A 21,038-nucleotide genomic window follows, 5' to 3' on the forward strand; every position below is an offset into this window, starting at 1 on the left:
TTTGGAGGGGGAAAAGGAGAGGGAACACGAGTATGGACCCCTGAGGGAGGGACCCCCGGTCTGAGGGAGGGACCCCCGGTCTGAGGGAGGGACCCCCGGTCCGAGGGAGGGACCCCCGGTCAACAACACAGGGAGAAATGTACGCCATTGATTTGATTACATATCGCATCGCCCTGCCAATATCATTTTGTGTGAGACATTGAAAATATTGGTTATAGTTTTGCAAAAGAAATATGTAAAAGACAAAAACCCTAACCCTAAGCACCTTAAAGAGAAACGCTCATGCTGTTCATTTTCCTTTCAGTTCATTGTTGATGAAACATTGTCTATACTGTAGTTCTACCATTGTAGTCATAATACAACAATTAACAGAGACAAATATTCTATCACGTTTCTACTATTCCCATAATAGATTTAGTAGGCGAGCACTGGCCTGGCAATCGATATACACAATACATAAACCTGATTAATGTTTTCATAGTCATTGTTTCGGATGTCAATATCGCTATCTTGCCATAAACAATGCATGGTTATGATTGTGAACACAACAGATAATTATAGTTGTTGATTGACTCACAATAGTTGGGGGTGAACTCTGTCTGGATTGATTGATTCAAAGAAAGGACCACAATTTGGACACACTAAACAAACACCCACAATATGTACAGGTACATTTACCTGTAATACCAAGATGAAAGAATATGGAATCGTCCGCCGTGTCACAGACATATTCCCCAGAATCCTCCACGCCGCTGCAGAGGATCTTTAGCCTGCGATACGGGCCTTCCACCTTGAGCTTAATGTTTTCGCTGTCCTGCAGCTTCTGGCCATCCTTGAACCAGTTGACAACCCCGTTCTGACGAGAGAGCTCACAGCTGAGAATGATCTCCTCTGGGACGTGGCGGTCCAGGTGGACATCTTCTTTGGGGTACACTATTTTCACCGGAGGTTCTTTAGGGGGTGGAGGGGGGTGGGGGGCACATTTTAAAAGGTCAGGTCACCTGTACTTGAATTCCAGTACAATTCTCAGTACATAATTGTTTTACGAATAGCCATGAACGCTTCTCACCTCGTATGTTAACCTTGAACATTAACGCGCTGTCTCCGGCGCGACACGTGTACGTGGCCGTGTCCGACAGCTGAGCCGAACGCATAGTCAGAATCCTTGCGGTGTCGTCTGCCTGCATTGTGATGTTGTCACTGGGCTGTATCTCAACGCCGTCTCTGTACCACTGGACCGTGACGTCGGTCCTCGACACTTTGCACGACAAAACGAGCTGTTCGTTTTCCACGACGCTTTTGAAAAGCTCCTCCTCGGGGACGTCGGTGAACGTTACCGGTGGTGCTGTGAAGAACAGTACATTAAAACAAATCAGTGATTTCTTATTTTTATTTACACACGCTCATCATTTCTCCAAAGGTTAGCCATGCTGAGCTCAAGGCCTTTTCATTGTCTATAGGTGGCTTTAGACAGGACTGCAACATTCACTGTTGAAGCAAAGTGAAACCGTTAATAAGGAAGTATAGTGTCATTAGATTTGTGAGGTGGGGAAAAATAAAGCGTCATCTCATGCCTTTTCTTTTCTCCTGCTGATGGCCTAAAAATGTTTAGAATATAAATGAACGGCATTCAAATGTTAAGGTGAAAAACACATTTGTATTAAGAGAGGGAAGATGACTGCTGAGTGAACTCCGTGGAGGACGACAAATGCCTCGTGATGAATTAGAGGAATGGTGTTGTGGCTCCCAGAGCAGCAAAGTGAAATGAAACATGTCGATGGCTTTGAGGATCACACATCAATGGAGTCTGAAAATGGCATATTAGTGGCCGGCGTCACAAACAACGTTTGCATCTATGGAGAAGCTTTGTGTGTCACCTTTCACCTCCACATAGAACTCCTTGAGATCTGAACCGCCGTCTTGTTTACAACCGTGCAGTCCGGATTCTGATTGGACAACCTGTGTTCTCTCACTGCCGTCTGGTTGGGTGCTGATTCCAAATTGTGGCAGGAGCTGCTTCATTCCGTCCGTATGCCAACGGACGTGGCTCGTAGGTTCCGACGGTTCTGATTGGTCGCGCTGCTGGAGTGTGACAGGGTGGCCTGCAGCTTCAACGGCCGCGGGCCGCCGTGCAGTCTCTGAAACAGCTGGTGGCCTAATTGGAGCTATGAGGTGCTTGGGTTAATTTCATGTTAATACAAAAGGTATTCAAATCTAGTATGTGACCTTCAACATGCTGGAATTCATATACAACTGAATTGCTGTGCCTCTAGGTAAAATACACACGGTAGGACGCCGCTATTGTTTTCAACAATTTAACCCCCTATACACGTCATTGTACGTCAAATAGTGACAACTGGACGATCTACAAGCTCACGTTACAATGAGTTTTGAGCTTGCAGATTGTTTATTCATATAGTATTTTCACCCGATGTTCACATTATCTGTGAATGAACCTATTCTCTCTGAACGTTCGCCTATTATGACATGCAGAATAGGGACGCCGGAGAGCTCACGTGTTGTGAATCTGTGGTTCACTACCTCAGATTCAGTTTGTGTACATTACACTTACAGTATGTCACGATTGTTCTTATTGAGTACAAATAACCACAGCATTTTGTTCATGCCACATTATTGTATCAACATTACACAGTGACCACAGTAAGCCAGTATGAGTCAGCCAAAGGCAGCAAGTTGAATAAGCTTGCACGAGGCTTGACCAGCAGACACACGTACAGCTCTAAGCTTGAACGAGGCTTGACCAGCAGACACTCGTACAGCTCAAAGTTTGCACGAGGAGCCCAAACACGTAATATGACAGGGAGTTAGTGATTTGTGACAAAACTCAAAATACTCAAGATCACCTGCAACATCCACCTTGAATTCTATACGGTCGTCCGTAGCTTCACAGCTGTAAACTCCGGAGTGTCTCACTTCCGCCACCTCGATGACAACCGCCCTCAAACTCCCCTTTGATTGGATGTCAATATCGCTCAGCGGGAGCAGATCGACTCCGTCCTTTGACCAGTGGACGTGGGCGGTAGGTTCTGTGACTTCACATCGCAGCGTAATCGGGCGGCCCGCTTCCACAAATTTGTTTCTGGCGACTTCTGGAAGTGCTGAGAACCTTGTGGGCGTGGCTGCGGATTATTTTTTATTTTTTTTGGTTTAAAAACATTTTTGTTTTAATGCCAGATTATGTTGTTGTTCGTGTATTGAAACAAATCAAATCAGTTGTTACAAATCTCTTACGGATATTTTGTTTTACACATGCAATAAATTAACGCTCCAGATGTTTCTGTCTAGAAAGTGTGACGGGGAAAAGATGCACTAGGTTTATGGACAACTGGTTAATTAAACGTCACGTTCATGAAAACCCCTTTGAACATCATTAATAGATGCAATCAAAGCAATGAAATCACCTTGGACATCCACCTGGAATGTCACAACATCGTCAGCGAGTCTACAGCCGTAGAGGCCAGCGTCAGACGACTTGGCAGAGTTAATCACGAGACTCCTGGAACATCCAGTCCGTTTCATGTCCAGGCCCGTTTTGGAAAAAAGCTCCACTTCGTCCTTAAACCAGGAGACCTGGGCAATGGGATCCGAGAGCTCACACTGGAGGATAATCGGAGAACCGACGACAATTGATTTACAACTTTCGGACGCTGGAACGGGCATGATCCTCTGTGGCGATCTGCCTACAAACGGTGTTTTATGCAGGGGAAGAGTTTGAAGAAAAAGACAATTGGTCAAAAGTGCTGCTGAGCAAAAGGTTTACCAGCCAAACTGAAGCACATTGTTGTCACTCTCCATTCTCACCAAAAGAGCAATTCAGGAACAATGAAGGTTAGTATTAAAGCCATATACGTTTACATTCACTACAGCGGTAGTGCGCAAGCTTATTTCATATGCAGAAATAAGATACGTTGCAAGACAGGGACAGATAAGTAGCCTACAGGGACAGGACAGGACGGGAAGATAAGTATAGCCTACGGGGGACAGGACAGGACACACACAAGTCACCTTCAATGTCCACTTTAAACGTGACGGTATCGTCTTCCGTCGAACACTCATAGGTTCCACCATGTGTAAGATCGGCAGAAGAGATGAATATCTCCCTTGTCAGACCTTCGGATCGCATCTCTATTCCGCTTTGCGGTTGAAGACCGACCCCGTCCTTGTGCCATCGGACGTGAGCCGAAGGATCGTGAGAGAGCTCACAGTGGAGGACAACGGGAGAGCCTTCCCGGATGGACTTGTGTCGCTCTGCCTCCGGAAGCTCTGAGAACCTCACGGGGAGATCTACAGGTTTCATTGAGTGCAAAAAGAACGTTTTTATAGGATCATACACAGTGGAAGTCCCAAAACATCAACAGTGTTTTTACACTCAGGATTTAGCCGTGCATCAGTAATGCTAACTTTAATGAACAATTTGACTAACTAATCAAACCAACGGATATAATTACAAATAATCTCAAGTTAAAGCAAGCAGGAAGATGGACAAAGAATTGAACATATAACATATACACAAGAGACCAGACACAACACATTAACATGGCAAACATACAAAATTAAGAGCAGCATAAGAACAAGAGTCAAGTGGTGTAGTTTTACACACAGTGGCCACACGCTGACATGAATAGCACTGCGGACAAGACACAAGAATGGCGTTAAGAAGAATGGTTTTCAACGGGCTAGCCACTAAAGAATGTGTGTTTAACACACAGACAATGTGTGCTCTTGGAAAAAGATTAAGATAGATCAAGTGTTGATGTCTACTGAACACATTCTGGCATGCAAAAGTACTCATGTCCTTTTATGTCAACGTGGCCAGAAAGTGCTCAAATCATATTTATATACGGTATGCTCCTGTGCGGACCTGGGTTCTACTTCACCCTATAGGGTTAATTAGAAGATAGAGATAGATAGAGATTTCTCACATGACTCTCCTCGGTCTCTCTTCCCTTTGGTTTCCTGTCTCTCTCTACAATGATCTGAATTTTATTTCTTCCAAAAAACGTAATCTTAGGAGAAAAACTAAATCACACCCGTGTGAAGTGAGGGGCGCTCTTATCATCGTACATCATCATAATGAATCATCTCATTCCGGGCTAATCTGTATTTGCGTCCTCACCTTCGTCTTCAATGTTTGTGGTGTTACCTAAATGTTTGTGTTTACACAAGCAGTCCATTCATTGTCAACGGCATTGTTTGTGTTTGCACACACACTAAAAGCTGCACACAGGAGGGCCCATCGCCTCTCAAAAACGGGAAGTATGTTTCTTGGGGGGCCAGACAATGGCAGCATGTTAATGATGATTTGACACATTTTAAACATGTATAGATCTAACTTTTATATCCCCATGTTTAAGAGTTTAATAAGCCAAAATAATCTGTTTTGTACAGTATACAATACAAAATGATTTTATATTGTACAAATAAGGGCAGCGGAGATTAACCCATTCTGAACGGGCACCCATTTTGGTGTCCGCATCATGTTATGCTTTAGCTATTGAAAAATAGCAGATTTACAAGCTCATAGCGCGCGCTACGAGCTTGTAGGTCTGCTATTTTTTGAAAAATTCGAAGAACGACTGACATTTTTAGAATCTGATCTCAGGTCAGAATGGGTTAATCAGACCAGTGTGTGTCCAGTGGAAACCTCGTATGAATCTGATCTCAGGTCAGAATGGGTTAACTTCAGTTAGGTATAATCAGCCAAACAACTGTGGTATAGTTAGTTGCCAATGAATGCAGAGCACACAGTCTATAGACCAATAATTCACACGGCGGGGCCATCTGGACAACAAGATGGCCGCCACGGCGTGAGCATATCTGGTCTAGTAGCGTGTCGTTTCTGAGCGTCACCTTTTACGTCCACAGTGAACTGGACGCTGTCATCCTGCGTCTCACAACGATACACTCCAGAGTGAGACGGGCCCGCCGATTGGACAACTACGCGCCTCAGGGCGCCGTCTGACTGGACGTCTACCCCGCCCTGAGGTAGGAGGCGCGCTCCGTCCTTGTACCAGTGGGCGTGGCCAGTGGGGTCAGAGAGCTCGCACTGCAGAGCGACGGGACAACCGGCCATGACGGTCTGTCTCCGCTCGGCCTCGGACACTGCTGAGAACCTCAGAGGTCGAGCTATACGGGGTTAAATAAAGAATATTTGGTTACTCAGTTAAAATGTGATGGCTGCTGGTCTATATGTTCCCCGATGAAGCGATTATACTCCAATTTGGGTTGATGTTATGTACGTGCCTTTAAGCAATTTTGACCTGAGATCAGATTCTATTAAATGTCTTCTACATCCTGACGGTTTTCTGAAAAAGCTATGTTTCTATGTCAGTCGTTCTTTGATTTTTCAAAAATATCTGCTATTTTTCAATAGCTAAAGCATAGCATAATGCTAACACCAAAAGGGGTTCCCGCCCAAAATGGGTTAAGCAATTCCCGTAGATTAGAAGACGCGGTCTGATGGTACATCACATTTACGTTAAATCATTTGGAAAAAGTACTCTTCTAGGGCCAATATATAAGGAAATACTGAAAGCAAATACCTGAATTAATCTAGAACCTTGAGACCTAGGTAGATGTCATTTTAATTCAATTTCAATTAATGTTTTTATTAATCGATTTTCCTTGGATATGATCAAAAAATATATATTTTGAAATGTATAGAACCGACAGCAATCAGTTTATTTATTTACATTTTCTGTTATCCCAAGTAATCTCCCCCCCCCCCCCCCATTGCTGAGTTGAGAACCTACCTTAACCAAGGCATACAGTACAACACTGCACCGATCCACAAGTATTGGCAATAAGTAAACAATAGTGCAGTGGTTTTCAACCTTTTTCATATCAAGGCCCATTTGAGCCACGGAACCACCATGTGATGAGATTTAGCCTCTCAGACCCAAAACTAAAGAATACTTTGTTATCGTCGGATAAGATTTCTTTCACAATTCCACGCTGTATACTGTACGTTGGTACCATTAGGAGAGATGACAGGCAAACGATCAAAATAACAATTATCTTACATTATCTAATTGTGTAGATGCAAGATGTTTAACAATAATTTTGCTCTTGAGAGCGTAAAATGTTAACGCTCAAGAGTTAAAGATCTAGAAGGGTCCATTTTGGTTTCCATAATTTAGCTGGAGGACCACCTGGAATCCCCTCAGGGATCAGCTGGTGGTCCCTGGCTGGACCACTGGTTGAAAACTACTGCAATAGTGCAACACAGCTTTTCACCTTTAACGTCCACATGAAACTGCGCTGCGTCATCGGTGGTCTTGCAGCTGTAAACCCCGGCGTGAGCCGCCATCGCCGAATGGAAGGCCAGCGTTCTTATGGAACCTTCTGAGCATATGTCTGGTTGGCCGACCGCTTCGAGCAGCTCGACACCGTCCTTGTACCAGGCCACTTGAGCTTTGGGGTTCGATATCTCGCAACGCAGCACTATGGGATCTCCGACTTCGACGGACTTGTTCCTCTCGGCCTCGCAAGGTGTTGTAATTCTCACGGGCAGAGCTGGGGAGGGGGGGGTGTTTGAAGTGACATCAAGAGAGAATTGTATGACTGTTATTAGCTAACGTGGCAGAAATCACGCTTTCCAGTAGGCAACAAGAACAAAATCTCACTACGGAGATTAGTCATGCCAAAGCCCCTCAAGAGTTAAGTTAATTAGCACTAATAATGTCCATTAAACAAATGTATCTTGATACACAGACTTGTAATATTAGTGTTTGGACAAGAGGATTTCTTGGTTAGGTTTGAGATAATTATGCATTCAAGTTAGGATTTGCTTCTAATATTAACTCTATTCATTATAATTCCAAATGTAGCAGACCACCCAAGCTCAAAGTCTAGCACATTGAGTATCTTAAGTACATATTTAGTACCAAAACTCTAAGTGAATGTAGAAATTGCCAAAATGTCAAGAATTGCGATAAGCAATCTCTTGATTTTACACAATGTCAACATTGTGCCCATCCATTTTCTTGTTTGATAATGCTAACCATTTAAATCACCTTCAACATCCACCTTAATTGCAATGACATCGCCATCCCAGTGACTGTCGCATGCCCTTGACAGATAGATATCTTCTGACAGAGTGGACGTCTGCTTGGTATAATAGACCTCTGCTGCCTGGGTAGACGATCTCTGCATAGAGTTAACGCCGCCGTTTAACGTATCTTCCGCCTTCTCCGTGATCATAGACACCTCTTCGGGTCCAGCCGCCTCCCTTGACCGCTGAAGCTCGTCAAACTGGACGGGTACCGTCGGCCTGCTGCTGTAATAGGTGCCGTCCGATTCCACGGTTGCACTCTGCAGCAGGTGGTAGAGCTTGCCCGACTGACCAGCCGCGGTCTGCAGAGAACGACATAACTCCATTGAGCGAAGTGACGCTTTCTGACCGGGGTCACACAGCTCTCCTGGCCGGACGTTCGCTGCCCTGAGAGAGTCGCAAAGCTCCTCCGATTGGCCAGATGCGGTCCGTAAGGAGCTATAGAGCTCCTCCGATTGGACAACCGTCTTTTTGAGGGAGTAATAAAGCTCCTCTGACTGGATAGTCGCCGTCTGTAATGACTTACAAAGCTCTTTTGATTGGACAGTCGCGGTCTGTATGGATTTATTGAGCTGGTCTGACTGTGCGGTTACTCTCCTCAGGGGGTTGGAATGCTCTGCCGAATGCGACGTTACCGGCTTGAGGGAGTCGCATGGCTCCTGCAATGCTTTTCCTAGGGAATTACAAAGCTCCTGTGATTGGACAGCCGCGGTCTGTAGGGAGTTGCACAGCTCCTCCGATTGGTCAGTCGCAGCCCTTAGGGAATTATCAAGGACCTCGCACTGATCTAACGCAGGCTGTGTGTAATGAGCGCTTTGCTCAGGCTGTGTTTCTGTACGTCGTGTAGAGTGACGTTGCTCCTCGGACCGGGACGCCGCCGTTGGCGGAGAGTAACGGAGCTGCTCGGTGTGAGCACTTAGGCCCGATCCTTCCTGATCGTCGGAGAGACGTTCCGAATGGAAGACAGTCGTGCGGTCAGGCCCACGCTCATGAGTTGTCCGAAGAGTTGGCATTTGCCCGGAATGTTCGTCAAATATCCGAAGAGGATCTCCACTCTTGCCGCGGAAGGTCTGGGAATTTGCCTCCGAGACATGGTCGTCTTCGACGAGGTAGACCTCTTCTTTGGGGCTGTGCAGCTCGGTCTCTTGGTCAGGCGATAGCCATGGCGACGTAGCTATGGGCATTGTGATGTACACAGAAAAAGGTTTTTCAATTGTTGTTTGCCTCAATAGTTCTTCTCAAAATAGTACTGCACATCATTGCGGGTTAGCATGAAGGAGTTATGGGATAATCCATTGCAAAGACAAACACTTAAGAGGGTCGACCAGGGTTGGTCTGATATTGAAAACAATCATTCCTTGTTTTACCACTAAATAGACCCCCGAAACTGTAACGAGGACAAATCTGGTGCAGTAATTTTCCATTTCCATTTTGTTTTTGTAATTAAACATTATCGAAATAGTTTCTGAGAAGAGTTCATTGTCATTGCAACGGGGAGACAGCCGGGGTGCAGCAAAGTGAATGAGAGGATCTGGTGATGAACAAGACATAAGATGGAAGATGGGCTTCCGGAGTTGAAAGCTGCTTGTTACAAGCACACAAAAGATGGCAGTTAAAAGATGAAGAATGACATGACAGACGACAGACATAAGATGGATGTTAGTATGAAGAGAAGATGCTCACAGAGACACCCCACCACACGGTTGATTAAAAGCCAACACCCAGCAGGAAATGAGATCATGAGATCAGGAGTGAAAACATGACAAATCATATACTGGACAATAAGAATGATGTCTACTGTACACACATATATACAGGATATACAGTCTATACAAAGTATACAGTATATATGCCTCAGGGGGAGGTACTGGTTCTAACATTGACATCGACCACCGTTAGTTAGTGGTATGTATGTGCTATATGGGTTAAGATGATGACGCTAATGTTGAAATCGTTGCATCACCTTTGACATCCAAAGTGCAGTGGGTGGTTGCATCTGCTATCTCACCAATCTCGCCACCCGAGTGACACTGCTCTGCTGTTTGGACAAAGCCACAGAGAAAACAATGAGCCGGGCGATAGCTTCACAGGCGTGTACTGTACGTACTGTATAACTAAATGACTCATTCTCATGAATTGAGCTGATGATGCGATGGGGGGGCGTGTTTTGCGGAAACACCACCTTTGACGACGTGACCACTAAACGGTGCGTCGTCGCCCGTTCTCTCGCGGCCCGGCCTCCCGCCATGGGATAATAAGCCGTCTGGCTGGAGGGGGCGGGGCAAGGCAGTCGGCGCGCTGCTCTCTGATTCGCTGCTCTCTGATTCACTGTCAACCCGCCCGCTGTGTGGGTAGATCTGCCTTCCGTCTTTGTACCAGCATGCTTTGGCAATGGGATCTGAGATCTCAAACTGCCGGACAATGGGACAGTGTGCTTCTACGGGCCTCTCGACTTCAGCGCCGAGATATGAATCAGGTGGAGCTACAGGTGATCATGGGGGGGGGGGGTATATAGGGGGATATCTTTTTAGTATAGATTATTCAGAACATTTTCAAATGAAATAAGTATTAGCTCTGTACACTAAAACAAGGTAAGAGACCAATCCAGAAAAGCCACATGAAGAGAGTTAGTTGCAACTGACACACATATAAAGAACCACAAGCATTTTTTGACATTTTAAAACAAAAATCACCTTGGTTTTGTACAATTAACTGTGCAACATCGTCCGCTGTGGCACAATAGTACGCCCCAGAGTTGGACGGGTGAGTCGGTTCAATAACAAGGGTCCTCCCGGCGGCTCCCATTTCAAAGTCGGGATCACGCATAGATTGGGGTTCTGGTTCTTCGTGCCTCTGCCAGGACACCTGGACCGCAGGCTCTGAGCTCTCACAGGGCGCCAGCTCAACTGGGCTGGGTGCTTCAAGCGATTGGCTCTTCACAACCTCCGGTGAGGGTGCCAATGTCAACGGTGGAGCTAAAGATGAGCATCCATGTTATAATTGTGGACTATTAAAAGTGGATAACTGCATTTTGATTGGGGATGGGGGGGGGAGGGGTAAAAAAGTACAATGTACCCAAATGGACTAATCTGTCATTTCTCAGACCATCCTTTTTAAAGAGGTAAATTTCACAAATTCAAACGTTACAAAAAAAAACAACAACATTCAAGAAATGTCCATCATTTAAGAAACATTTTGCAACGTCACACACGGATGTTATTACAGCATAGACAGACATATAAAGACAAGTTAGTTGCATCTACTCTTCAAAGGGGATTACTGTTCAAGATTCAACTAATCAAAAAAAATAAGTGAAAAGAAAAAGCAGTCACCTTTGATATCCACACTGAACTGGATAATGTCATCAGAGGTCTCACAGCCATACAGCCCTGAGTGAAAGACTTCCGCGGACACGATAACGAGTCTCCTTAACGTGCCTTCAGAACGAATATCCCACCCGTGTAGCGGAATGAGCCGAACCCCGTCTTTGTACCAGCAGACCTGAGCAATGGGATCTGTAACCTCACATTCCAGTTCAAACGGTCTGCCCGCTTCCAGTGACTTGGTTCTCTCAACTTCAGAGATATCTGAGAACTTCACTGGTGGAGCTGGCAGTGGGGGAATGTAGGACAGATTTTAATACAACCAAAGCTGTGGAAAGGTGGGGGGGGGGTATGCAATGGACACTAAAGAGCTCTCATAATTAAAAGGGTAGCTATGAGCACAAATTAATTGATTATCAAACAGTAAAGATTGCACAGTCCTGTGAGATAATGCTCATGTACGCTAGCACTATTAACCATCACACCACATATAAAGCAGGGTTTATTAGTGGCATTTAGAAAGAGGAAGTGGGGTTACATCACTAGGGCACAAAGTAAAAGTGGTAAAGTCACCTTTGATGGTCACTTGAAATTCCACGGTATCGTCCTCTGTGGTGCAAGTGTACAGGCCAGATTGGGACATCTCTGCGGACTGAACCACCAAGGTCCTTGTGTCGCCCTCCGAGTCAATTTCTAATCCCAAGTCTGAAAGAAGCTGTACCCCTCCCTTGTGCCAGCGAACCTGAGCCTCGGGCTCCGACACCACACACCGCAGTACAACGGGGCGTCCCACCTCGATGGACTGGGCTCGCATGTCTTCTGGGACTGCTGAGAACTTCACAGGTGGAGCTATAGATACGTTTAAATCTTAAATGATCAGCCAATAATGTACATGCCAAACCTCAAGAAGTCAAGATTGATGAGACAGTTTAGCTAAATTCCTTTGGGGATGCAGAACACAAATTGTTTTAGCAAATTTTTGCTAACATGACAATGTTGACAAAACAGTTATGAAGACAGGCAAAAGGTCAACACTCGATATCATCATCGTTAGTGGCAATGCTGAGAGTGAATGGTTATAACCACTTAAACCAAACACTGTCACGCGCTGAAAATAACCACTCTACAAGCTCACAATGCGACGCTTTGTGAGCTTGTACATCGGTTATCTTCACTGTGCAACACCGGTGTACCATAATGTATAACTATATAGGACTACAGCGGCTAATGTTTGAGAATTGTTGCCGAGATGACGACATGCCCAAAATAGGGCGTGCCCTGCAGGCCGGGGTTAATTAATGTGCTCAACTGCTCAAAACCAAAACGTTTTAAATCACCTTTGACGTCCACGGTGAACGTGACGGCGTCCCCCTTTGTCTTGCAGCTGTACGACCCAGAGTGGAAGGCCTCCGCCGATTGGACTACCAGCGTCCTCCTCATGCCATCCGAGTGCATGTCTAGCCCACTCTGGGGGAGGAGCTTTGAGCCGTCCTTGTACCAGTGCACTTGGGCCGAGGCCTCTGAGATCCCACAGATCAGCACCAAGAGGCAGCCCGTGTGGACCGACTTGTTCCTGTCAGCCTCCGGAAGGGCCGAGAATCTTACAGGTGCGGCTATGGATAATTTGGATAACGACGACTTTGCTCATTATTCATGCCTGCGTTGTGTGACTGGGTTTATTACTGTCTTACGACAGCACTAGATTGAACAACATGAAATCAGTTTCAGGAAAAGCAAATCGTGAGTCAAAAAAAAAAAACGTGTGACGGAAATGTACAAGTAAAGGGCTTGCCCCGCCCACTCACTCACCCTCGACCTCCACGTTGAATCGGATGACGTCGTCGATGGCGTCGCAGCAGTACACCCCCGAGTGCGAGAACTCCGCCGATTGGATGACGATCCTCCTCATGGTGCCTTCCGATTGGATGTGAAGACCCTCCACCGTCTGTAGCTCCACCCCGTTCTTGTACCAGTGGACCGGAGCCGCGGGGTCCGATAGCTCGCAGTAGAGGACGATGGGGTTCCCCACTTCGACGAACTTATTACGGTCCATCTCCGACAGTGAGGAGAATTTCACGAGAGGAGCTGCGGAAAGATAATGTGCATTTTAATTTTGAGTTGTTTGCATTGGTAAATGGTAAATGGTGCATTTATATAGCGCCTTTATCCAAGGCGCTTTACCGAGATTGTGCATTACATTCACCCATTCACACACACATTCATACACCGATGGCAGGGGAAACCATGCAAGGCACCAACTAGCACATCGGGAGCAATTAGGGGTTCAGTGTCTTGCTCAAGGACACTTTGACAGTAACTCTGGGGGAGCCCGGGTTCGAACTGGCAACCTTACGGTTACCATCCAGGCAATCTACCCCTGAGCCACCGCCGCCCCCTGCATTGTTGCATATTGTGCATTTTATGCAATGAAGTGGTAACTGGTAAGTAACAACACAAGTTGTTACAGAACACAACTTGAAAATCACACTGGTTCTCAATATTTCATGTCACGGACCCAAACAATTTAAAATTAACGTTCGCTCGGAAAGAATATACAGGTATATATTCAAAGATTTGCGCCACATTTTCACGATTTTTCAAAAATAGCAGGACCTACAAGCTCATAATCATGAGCTTGTAGAGGTTGGAATGTACACTGTACCTTGAATGTACAGTGCTGCAGAATCCCGGATGCCGTAGGCAATGAACGTAATCTCGGCTCCGTTGTCCGTGTCTCGCACCCCTCGAATGCGAAGGGATTGGTGCGTTCGTGACCGCCGCATGGAGTAGCGGTCGTCCTCCTGAAGCTGGGTGCCGTTTAGGAACCACGTTCCGATCACAGACGCCGACAGCTCGATGGAGAAGCTGGCGTCTTGTCCCTCTGGCACCAGGGCGTCTTGTAGAGGGGCTTGGATTCTGGCAACCGGGACTGGAACAGATGTCACACAAGCCGTGAGCATACATATGTTACTCTTCGTTGAATATGATGACTTTGAATATGTTTTGTAAACAAAATCTCAGTGAAATATATCACCTTGAGGGCCCGGGCCTATTTAATCCATTAACCCATTCTGACCTGAGATCAGATTCATAACGAGGTTTCCACTGGACACACACTGGTCTGATTAACCCATTCTGACCTGAGATCAGATTCTACAAAAAAATGTCAGTCGTTCTTCGATTTAAAAAAAAATAGCAGACCTACAAGCTCGTAGCGCGCCACGCTACGAGCTTGTAGATCTGCTATTTTTCAATAGCTAAAGCATAACATTGGCATGGATCTAGCATAACGGGAACCCATTTTGGTGTCGGCATCATGTTATGCTTTAGCTATTTGAAAATTGCAGATCTACAAGCTCATAGCGCGCCACCGAGTGGCACGCTATGAGCTTGTAGGTCTGCTATTTTTGAAAAATCGAAGAACGACTGACATTAAAAAAAAATCTGATCTCAGGTCAGAATGGGTTCATCAGACCAGTGTGTGTCCAGTGGAAACCTCGTATGAATCTGATCTCGGGTCAGAATGGGTTAATGGAATAAAGACTGGACCTGCTACAGTATCTTACCTAGGTGAACTGTTCTCGGGAACTCGACGTTGTTGCTTCTGCCGTATTTGTTCACGCTGCAGATGCGAAAGCGATAGTCGGCCTCGCACGGGACGCTGTCGCCCAGGATCTCCACGGACGTGGCGGAGTCCGTGGTCAGGCACTGGAGCCACTCCTGTGAGCCGGTGCCCACCTCCTGCCTCTCCACCACGTATCCGGACGGGGGGTTCTTCCGTGACTCCGGAGCAGGAACCCAGGAGAAGAGGACGGCGTTGGCGCGCTCCGTGTTGATCTGGACGCCCACTGGGCAGGCGGGCGGACAATGCCTGGCCGCTGGAGGAGCAGAAGGAGACAAAATGCCTCATGGTCAGATGTTGTTGCACATGCGAAAACTAAAACAAGACTTTGGGCATGGATCTATAGGGCAACACTTAACCACTTTTTTTGATGAACATTTGGCCAAAAATATGAGAACATTCAGTAAAAATAGTGATTGTAATAAGCTTGTAGATCGGCTATTTTTTGGCAAAGCCAGGGCAAAGACGCTGGGAGATGCGGTCGACGAGGTATATGGTGCTTATAAAGCCATATACCCAGGGGGCAAACCTGCACCCTTTTTTTAGGAAACCTGCATTTGCCATGACCTCAAAGGTTGTCCACCAGAAATAGTATCTATGACCCCGTAGGATCACAACCTATATGGACAACCCGGTCAATTTTTAGCTGGAAGTCCAATATGGCCGCCGCAATATTGGCCCCTATTAGTTATAATGGGGGGTGAATAGGGCAAAATTTTAAACCGAAACCAAAATCCACGAAACTTCTCAGGTTGATCAATGATATAAATATGAACATCTTTTGTATTGAAGGTTTCCATGAAATTCAATATGGCCGCCACAATATGGCCGCCACAATATTAGCACCCAGAAAATAGGTTTGGCTCTAACTTCTGAACCAGATGAGCTAGAAACGCAAAATCAGTGTCTATTTCATGTTTTCTGACCATGAGAGACTCAATGGAATACCTATTTTTATTATTGGGTGTGTCTGGACCCTTATTGTGCATATTTACAAGATGGTGGCTAGTGGCTACCCGAAATAGTGCTTTACCATGATTTCTACCATGATTGTTGACTGTTTTGAATATCGTCACCTTATTAAACTAATTGCCTAAGTCATTTTTTGCCAAATCTTTTTTTTGGCCTAAATCACCACCTGGTGATGCTGGCCACCTCTGGTAAAATCGCCCGAGCCCTAATGTAAAAGGCCTTCCTGTTACACCCTATTAAAACAATGGCCTATGTCAAGAGGGAGACTTAGGCCATATTATTTTGCCTAAGTCATAATAAAATGTGACTTAGGCCATTTTAACACACCTTTCAAAATGGGAGTGAATGGGACTGAATGGGAGGTACTGTTACTATGGGACTGATAGAATGGGACTGAATGGGACTGAATGGGAGTGAAAGGGAGGTACTGTTACTATGGGACTGATACTATGGGAGTGAAAGGGAGGTACTGTTACTATGGGTAACAGTACCCGGCCAGGAGACAACCCAGTGAACCACAGAGCCTAGTCCCTCCATGTGCCAGAAGTGTACCTCCCAGCCTTGGCAGAGTAGTTCTGGAGTAGTTCCAACAGATTGTGTGCCCCTGGTTTTTCCCTAGTGGGACTGATTGAGGGTAGCGGACGTAAGTCGGGACTTGATCACTCCCGGCTGGGTCGCCTAAGTGATGGGTATGATGTTGAGAGACCCGAAACACCGTTGACCTCAGGATACATCACTGAGGATGTCCCAGGTGCATCCATGCAATGTTTTTTAGTTATAGTTCTTCTATTTATATAGTGACTCATAGGAATAGACTACAGTATGTGACAACCAGGTATAGTCTGGTGACACCGGAGAGACGGGTGACAGCCGGAATGTAGACGGCACCCGGGTGAGCAGTATGGGTTAGCGCCCCAGCCTGTGTCCTCTGTGAGGATGAAGTCCAACAACCCTCGGTGAGGCCTTTGGGAGGGCCATGCAAGCAGCAAGCGGAACCGCAGCACCATGACCCTGCGGAACCATTGCCCACCACTCCTGAATGAACTGTCTGGTGCTGGGACTCTGGTGCAACGTACAGGTCCTCGCTCCTCTCCTGGTGAGAGCAGGAGTGGACCTGGTGAGACGTAGGAGGGGCCCGACCAGGAGACAACCCACAGAGCCTAGTCCCTCCATGTGCCAGAAGTGTACCTCCCAGCCCTGGCAGAGTAGTTCTGGAGTAGTTCCAACGGATTGTGTGGCCCTGGTTTTTCCCTAGTGGGACTGATTGAGGGTATAGCTACTGGGACGTAAGTCGGGACTTGATCAACCCCGGATGGGTCGCCTGAGTGAGGGGTATGATGTTGAGAGACCCGAAACCCCGTTGACCTCAGGATACATCACTGAGGATATGTCCCAGGTGCATCCATGCAAGTTACAGCACAGCTGAGTCTGTGGCTTTCTTCAGCCATGGAAGATGGCCAATGCAACAGTGCTTATTCTGCTTGTGCAGCTGCACTGCTCCTCCCACAAATGCATGCAAGTTATGGGACTGATACTATGGGAGTGCATGGGACTGAATGAGAGTGAATGGGAGGTACTGTATGGGACTGATACTATGGGAGTGAATGGGACTGAATGGGAGTGAAAGGGAGGTACTGTTACTATGGGACTGATACTATGGGAGTGAATGGGAGTTACTGATACTATGGGACTGAATGGGACTGAATGGGAGTGAAAGGGAGGTACTGTTACTATGGGACTGATACTATGGGAGTGCATGGGAGTGAATAAAAGTGAATGGGAGTGAATGGGACTGAATCGGAGTGAATGGGAGGTACTGTTACTATGGGACTGTCACTCCCATTCACTCCCATTCAGAGTGAAAGGGAGTGAATGGTAGGTACTGTTACTATGGGACTGTCACTCCCATTCAGAGTGAATGGGACTGAATGGGAGTGAATGGGAGTGAATGGGAGGTAAAGTTCTCAAACTCTGCCCGAACCCGACCAGGCCCGACCAAGCCCGACCCGACCCGACGTTTTAGGGCCGGGCCGGGCCCAAAAAATATGCTAATTAGTCGGGCCGGGCCGAGCCTCGGGCTCTGTGATTTTCCGCAATTTTATTCTTTTTTTTTTTTTTTTTTTTAAGTGTTATTATAATAAAAATAGCAATTCTGTTATTTGTGTAATGTGATTGTGTATACGTGTATGAGTATGTATTTATTATGAAGAGGGCTGCGCTAGGGGATTCACTTGTGACAGGAGGACTGGAGACGGGGGTCGCATCGCACTGGCATTTCAGACTCGGAGGCCTCGTACACACATGTCAAACCATGTGACTTCCATTGGAAAAGCATTGAGAATGAGGCGGCCATGAAACAGACAGAACAGATCATGTCAGTCCAGCATGTGTGTACGAGGCCAGAGCAGCATTGCAGCCTGCCCCGCACGCAGGCAGTAGAGAACAGTGGACGGTGAGAGACTTGCTTGCTACCGCTGGTTTCCCTCTGGTTTGCGCACCAAACGAGCTACTAACCACCAGTTAACTTGCCAAGTTGCCATATGCTTAAATATTTCATAAAATCAATCGGATTATCACAGCTGAAGAAGCGTCAGGTTTTCGTCATGTTGCACCGAGTCTCGTTAACCCAGCTGGCTGCGATGAATAAAACCTAATTATTAATCAACGTCACCAAACGATCCAGTGATAATTATATAACTTAGCTACACCACGTAAAGCAACTTCACTTCAGAGGAAACTAAGGGAGGGAGCTGCAGCTGCTATTCGTGTTTACTCACCAGTCACCACCACCACTGTATGGAATCCATTAGAATGATTGGAAATGGAAGTTATGGAACATTAATAGCCTATTCTAACGTGAGTTACATACATCCTTTATTTCGATAAATCCGTTGATCTCCGTTCTCACTTTCACACTGAAACACGGCGCCGCTGCATGCGCTGCTATTTAGTGCTGCTTTTTTTTCTCTCTCTTTTTTTCCTGTTGGGCTTTTGTCGGGCTTCGGGCTTAACATTATGGCAATTTTTAGGGTAGGGCCGAGCCTCGGGCCCACCCAGTTAGGGTAGGGTCGGGCCGGGCCATATTTTTTGGGCCCGTTGAGAACTTTAATGGGAGGTACTGTTACTATGGGACTGTCACTCCCATTCAGTCCCATTCAATCCCATAGTATCAGTCCCATAGTAAAGTAATCTCTAAGATACATTGTTTTGGTCTCTGATTTTATCTGAAATCATTCCTACAACTCTACATAGGATCTGAGGGGAAATGACAATATGCAAGGTCAAAGATATATGTCCCTTCTGTGTCATAAATCTTAGCCAATGGATTAATATTGCTTGTGTTTGCTAAAACAGTCAACAATCATTGTAGAAATCATGGTAAAGCACTATTTCGGGTAGCCACCATCTTGTAAATATGCACAATAAGGGTCCAGACACACCCAATAATGAAAATAGGTATTCCATTGAGTCTCTCATGGTCAGAAAACATGAAATAGACACTGAGTTTGCGTTTCTAGCTCATCTGGTTCAGAAGTTAGAGCCAAACCTATTTTCTGGGTGCCAATATTGTGGCGGCCATATTGTGGCGGCCATATTGAATTTCATGGAAACTTTCAATACAATTTCTTTTCATATTTATATCATTGATCAACCTGAGAAGTTTTGTGGATTTTGGTTTCGGTTTAAAAATTTTCCCTATTCACCCCCCATTATAACTAATAGGGGCCAATATTGCGGCGGCCATATTGGACTTCCAGCAAAAAATTGACCGGGTTGTCCATATAGGTTGTGATCCTACGGGGTCATAGATACTATTTCTGGTGGACAACCTTTGAGGTCATGGCAAATGCAGGTCAACCCCCTTTGCCCCCTGGGTAATAGTTTTCAGGTGGACATACAGTAGAGACCATAGCTGCCTTTTCTCTCTCTCTCTCTCTCTCTCTCTCTCTCTCCGCCGGTGCCAATGCCTAAACTGTAATCCTGGGCACTACTCTCCTTCTGCCAATTAGGGACGGATTAACCCCCATGAGGGCCCCTGGGCCAGTAATATTTCCAGGGCCCCCATAGCGCACGCAACATTTTCTTGTTTTTCCGTGTTTTTATCATCTTTTTAACCAAAATGTAACAAAATCAACAGCCAATGAAGGGCCCCCGGAGCCCTTTTCAGGGCGTCAAACCTATAGTACCTCACGGTCCAATTTCCCCAAAGGGCCCCTGATAGTCAAGGGCCCCTGGGCCACGGCCCCACTGGCCCAATGGCTAATTTGTCCCTGCTGCCAATCTGGGGAGAGCCCCCCCAGCCCCGAATTGCTCATGCTTCCTTGAGGAGAGAGCCGGGCACTTCTTATCACCTGACGGGGGGGGGGGGGAGGTTCCCCGGTATAGGACGCAGCGCGTGGAAGAGACATTCCAACCAGTTCCGTTCCCCCTCCATCAGGCATCTCCGTTGACCATGAGGGGCACGCTGCTTTTAACCACACTCAGTACACCATATATACTGTATACCTTTCACCCTGAGCTGAGACGAGGTCTTGGACCTGCCCACGAAGAACGTGACCAGGCCGGCGTCCGTCGGCATGGTGTTGACGAAGACCAGGATGTGCGTTCTGCCAAAGGACTTGAGGATGGTCTGGTGGGTCTCGCGCAGCTCCACGCCGTCCTTGTACCAGTGGATGTCCATCTCCTCCTCCTCCACCTCCACGCAGAACGCGGCGTTCTCCCCCTCCAGCACGTCCACCTTCCGGGGGAGCTTCCGCATGATCGTGCCTGTTCAGCAAACCATGGGGAAAAAAAAGACATTCACCCATTCTGACCTGAGATCAGATTCATACGAGGTTTCCGCCGGACACACATTGGTCTGATGAACCCATTCTGACCTGAGATCAGATTCTAGAAATGTCAGTCGCTCTTCGATTTTTCAAAAATAGCAGACCTACAAGCTCGTATTGCGCCACTCGGTGGCGCGATATGAGCTTGTAGATCTGCTATTTTTAAACTGAGATCAGATTCTAAAAAAATGTCAGTCGTTCTTCGATTTTTCAAAAAA

The 21,038-nt window shown here is 46.4% G+C and overlaps 1 protein-coding gene across 8 annotated transcripts in view; it reads right to left on the reverse strand.

Annotated features, from left to right (window-relative positions):
- Positions 1–21,038, reverse strand: part of obsl1b (obscurin like cytoskeletal adaptor 1b) — an 89,034-nt gene that overhangs the window by 51,700 nt on the left and 16,296 nt on the right. The window contains exons 4-21 of one of the 8 annotated variants that reach the window (XM_083777056.1): positions 20,498–20,758; positions 14,964–15,275; positions 14,060–14,326; positions 13,207–13,482; positions 12,735–13,010; positions 11,971–12,246; positions 11,407–11,682; positions 10,768–11,049; positions 10,257–10,556; positions 10,038–10,112; positions 8,037–9,248; positions 7,258–7,536; positions 5,872–6,147; positions 4,027–4,305; positions 3,423–3,701; positions 2,865–3,140; positions 1,070–1,345; positions 679–951 (exon numbers count right to left, since the gene is read on the reverse strand). In XM_083777056.1, the coding sequence (XP_083633182.1) occupies positions 679–951; positions 1,070–1,345; positions 2,865–3,140; positions 3,423–3,701; positions 4,027–4,305; positions 5,872–6,147; positions 7,258–7,536; positions 8,037–9,248; positions 10,038–10,112; positions 10,257–10,556; positions 10,768–11,049; positions 11,407–11,682; positions 11,971–12,246; positions 12,735–13,010; positions 13,207–13,482; positions 14,060–14,326; positions 14,964–15,275; positions 20,498–20,758 (5,751 nt within the window). The remainder of the gene's footprint in view (positions 1–678; positions 952–1,069; positions 1,346–2,864; positions 3,141–3,422; positions 3,702–4,026; positions 4,306–5,871; positions 6,148–7,257; positions 7,537–8,036; positions 9,249–10,037; positions 10,113–10,256; positions 10,557–10,767; positions 11,050–11,406; positions 11,683–11,970; positions 12,247–12,734; positions 13,011–13,206; positions 13,483–14,059; positions 14,327–14,963; positions 15,276–20,497; positions 20,759–21,038) is intronic. The other 7 variants (XM_083777057.1, XM_083777058.1, XM_083777059.1 and 4 more) reach the window with 7 other exon arrangements.

Source organism: Protomyctophum parallelum, assembly GCF_964188405.1.
Source record: "Protomyctophum parallelum genome assembly, chromosome: 11".
NCBI classification, from domain to species: Eukaryota; Metazoa; Chordata; class Actinopteri; order Myctophiformes; family Myctophidae; genus Protomyctophum; species Protomyctophum parallelum.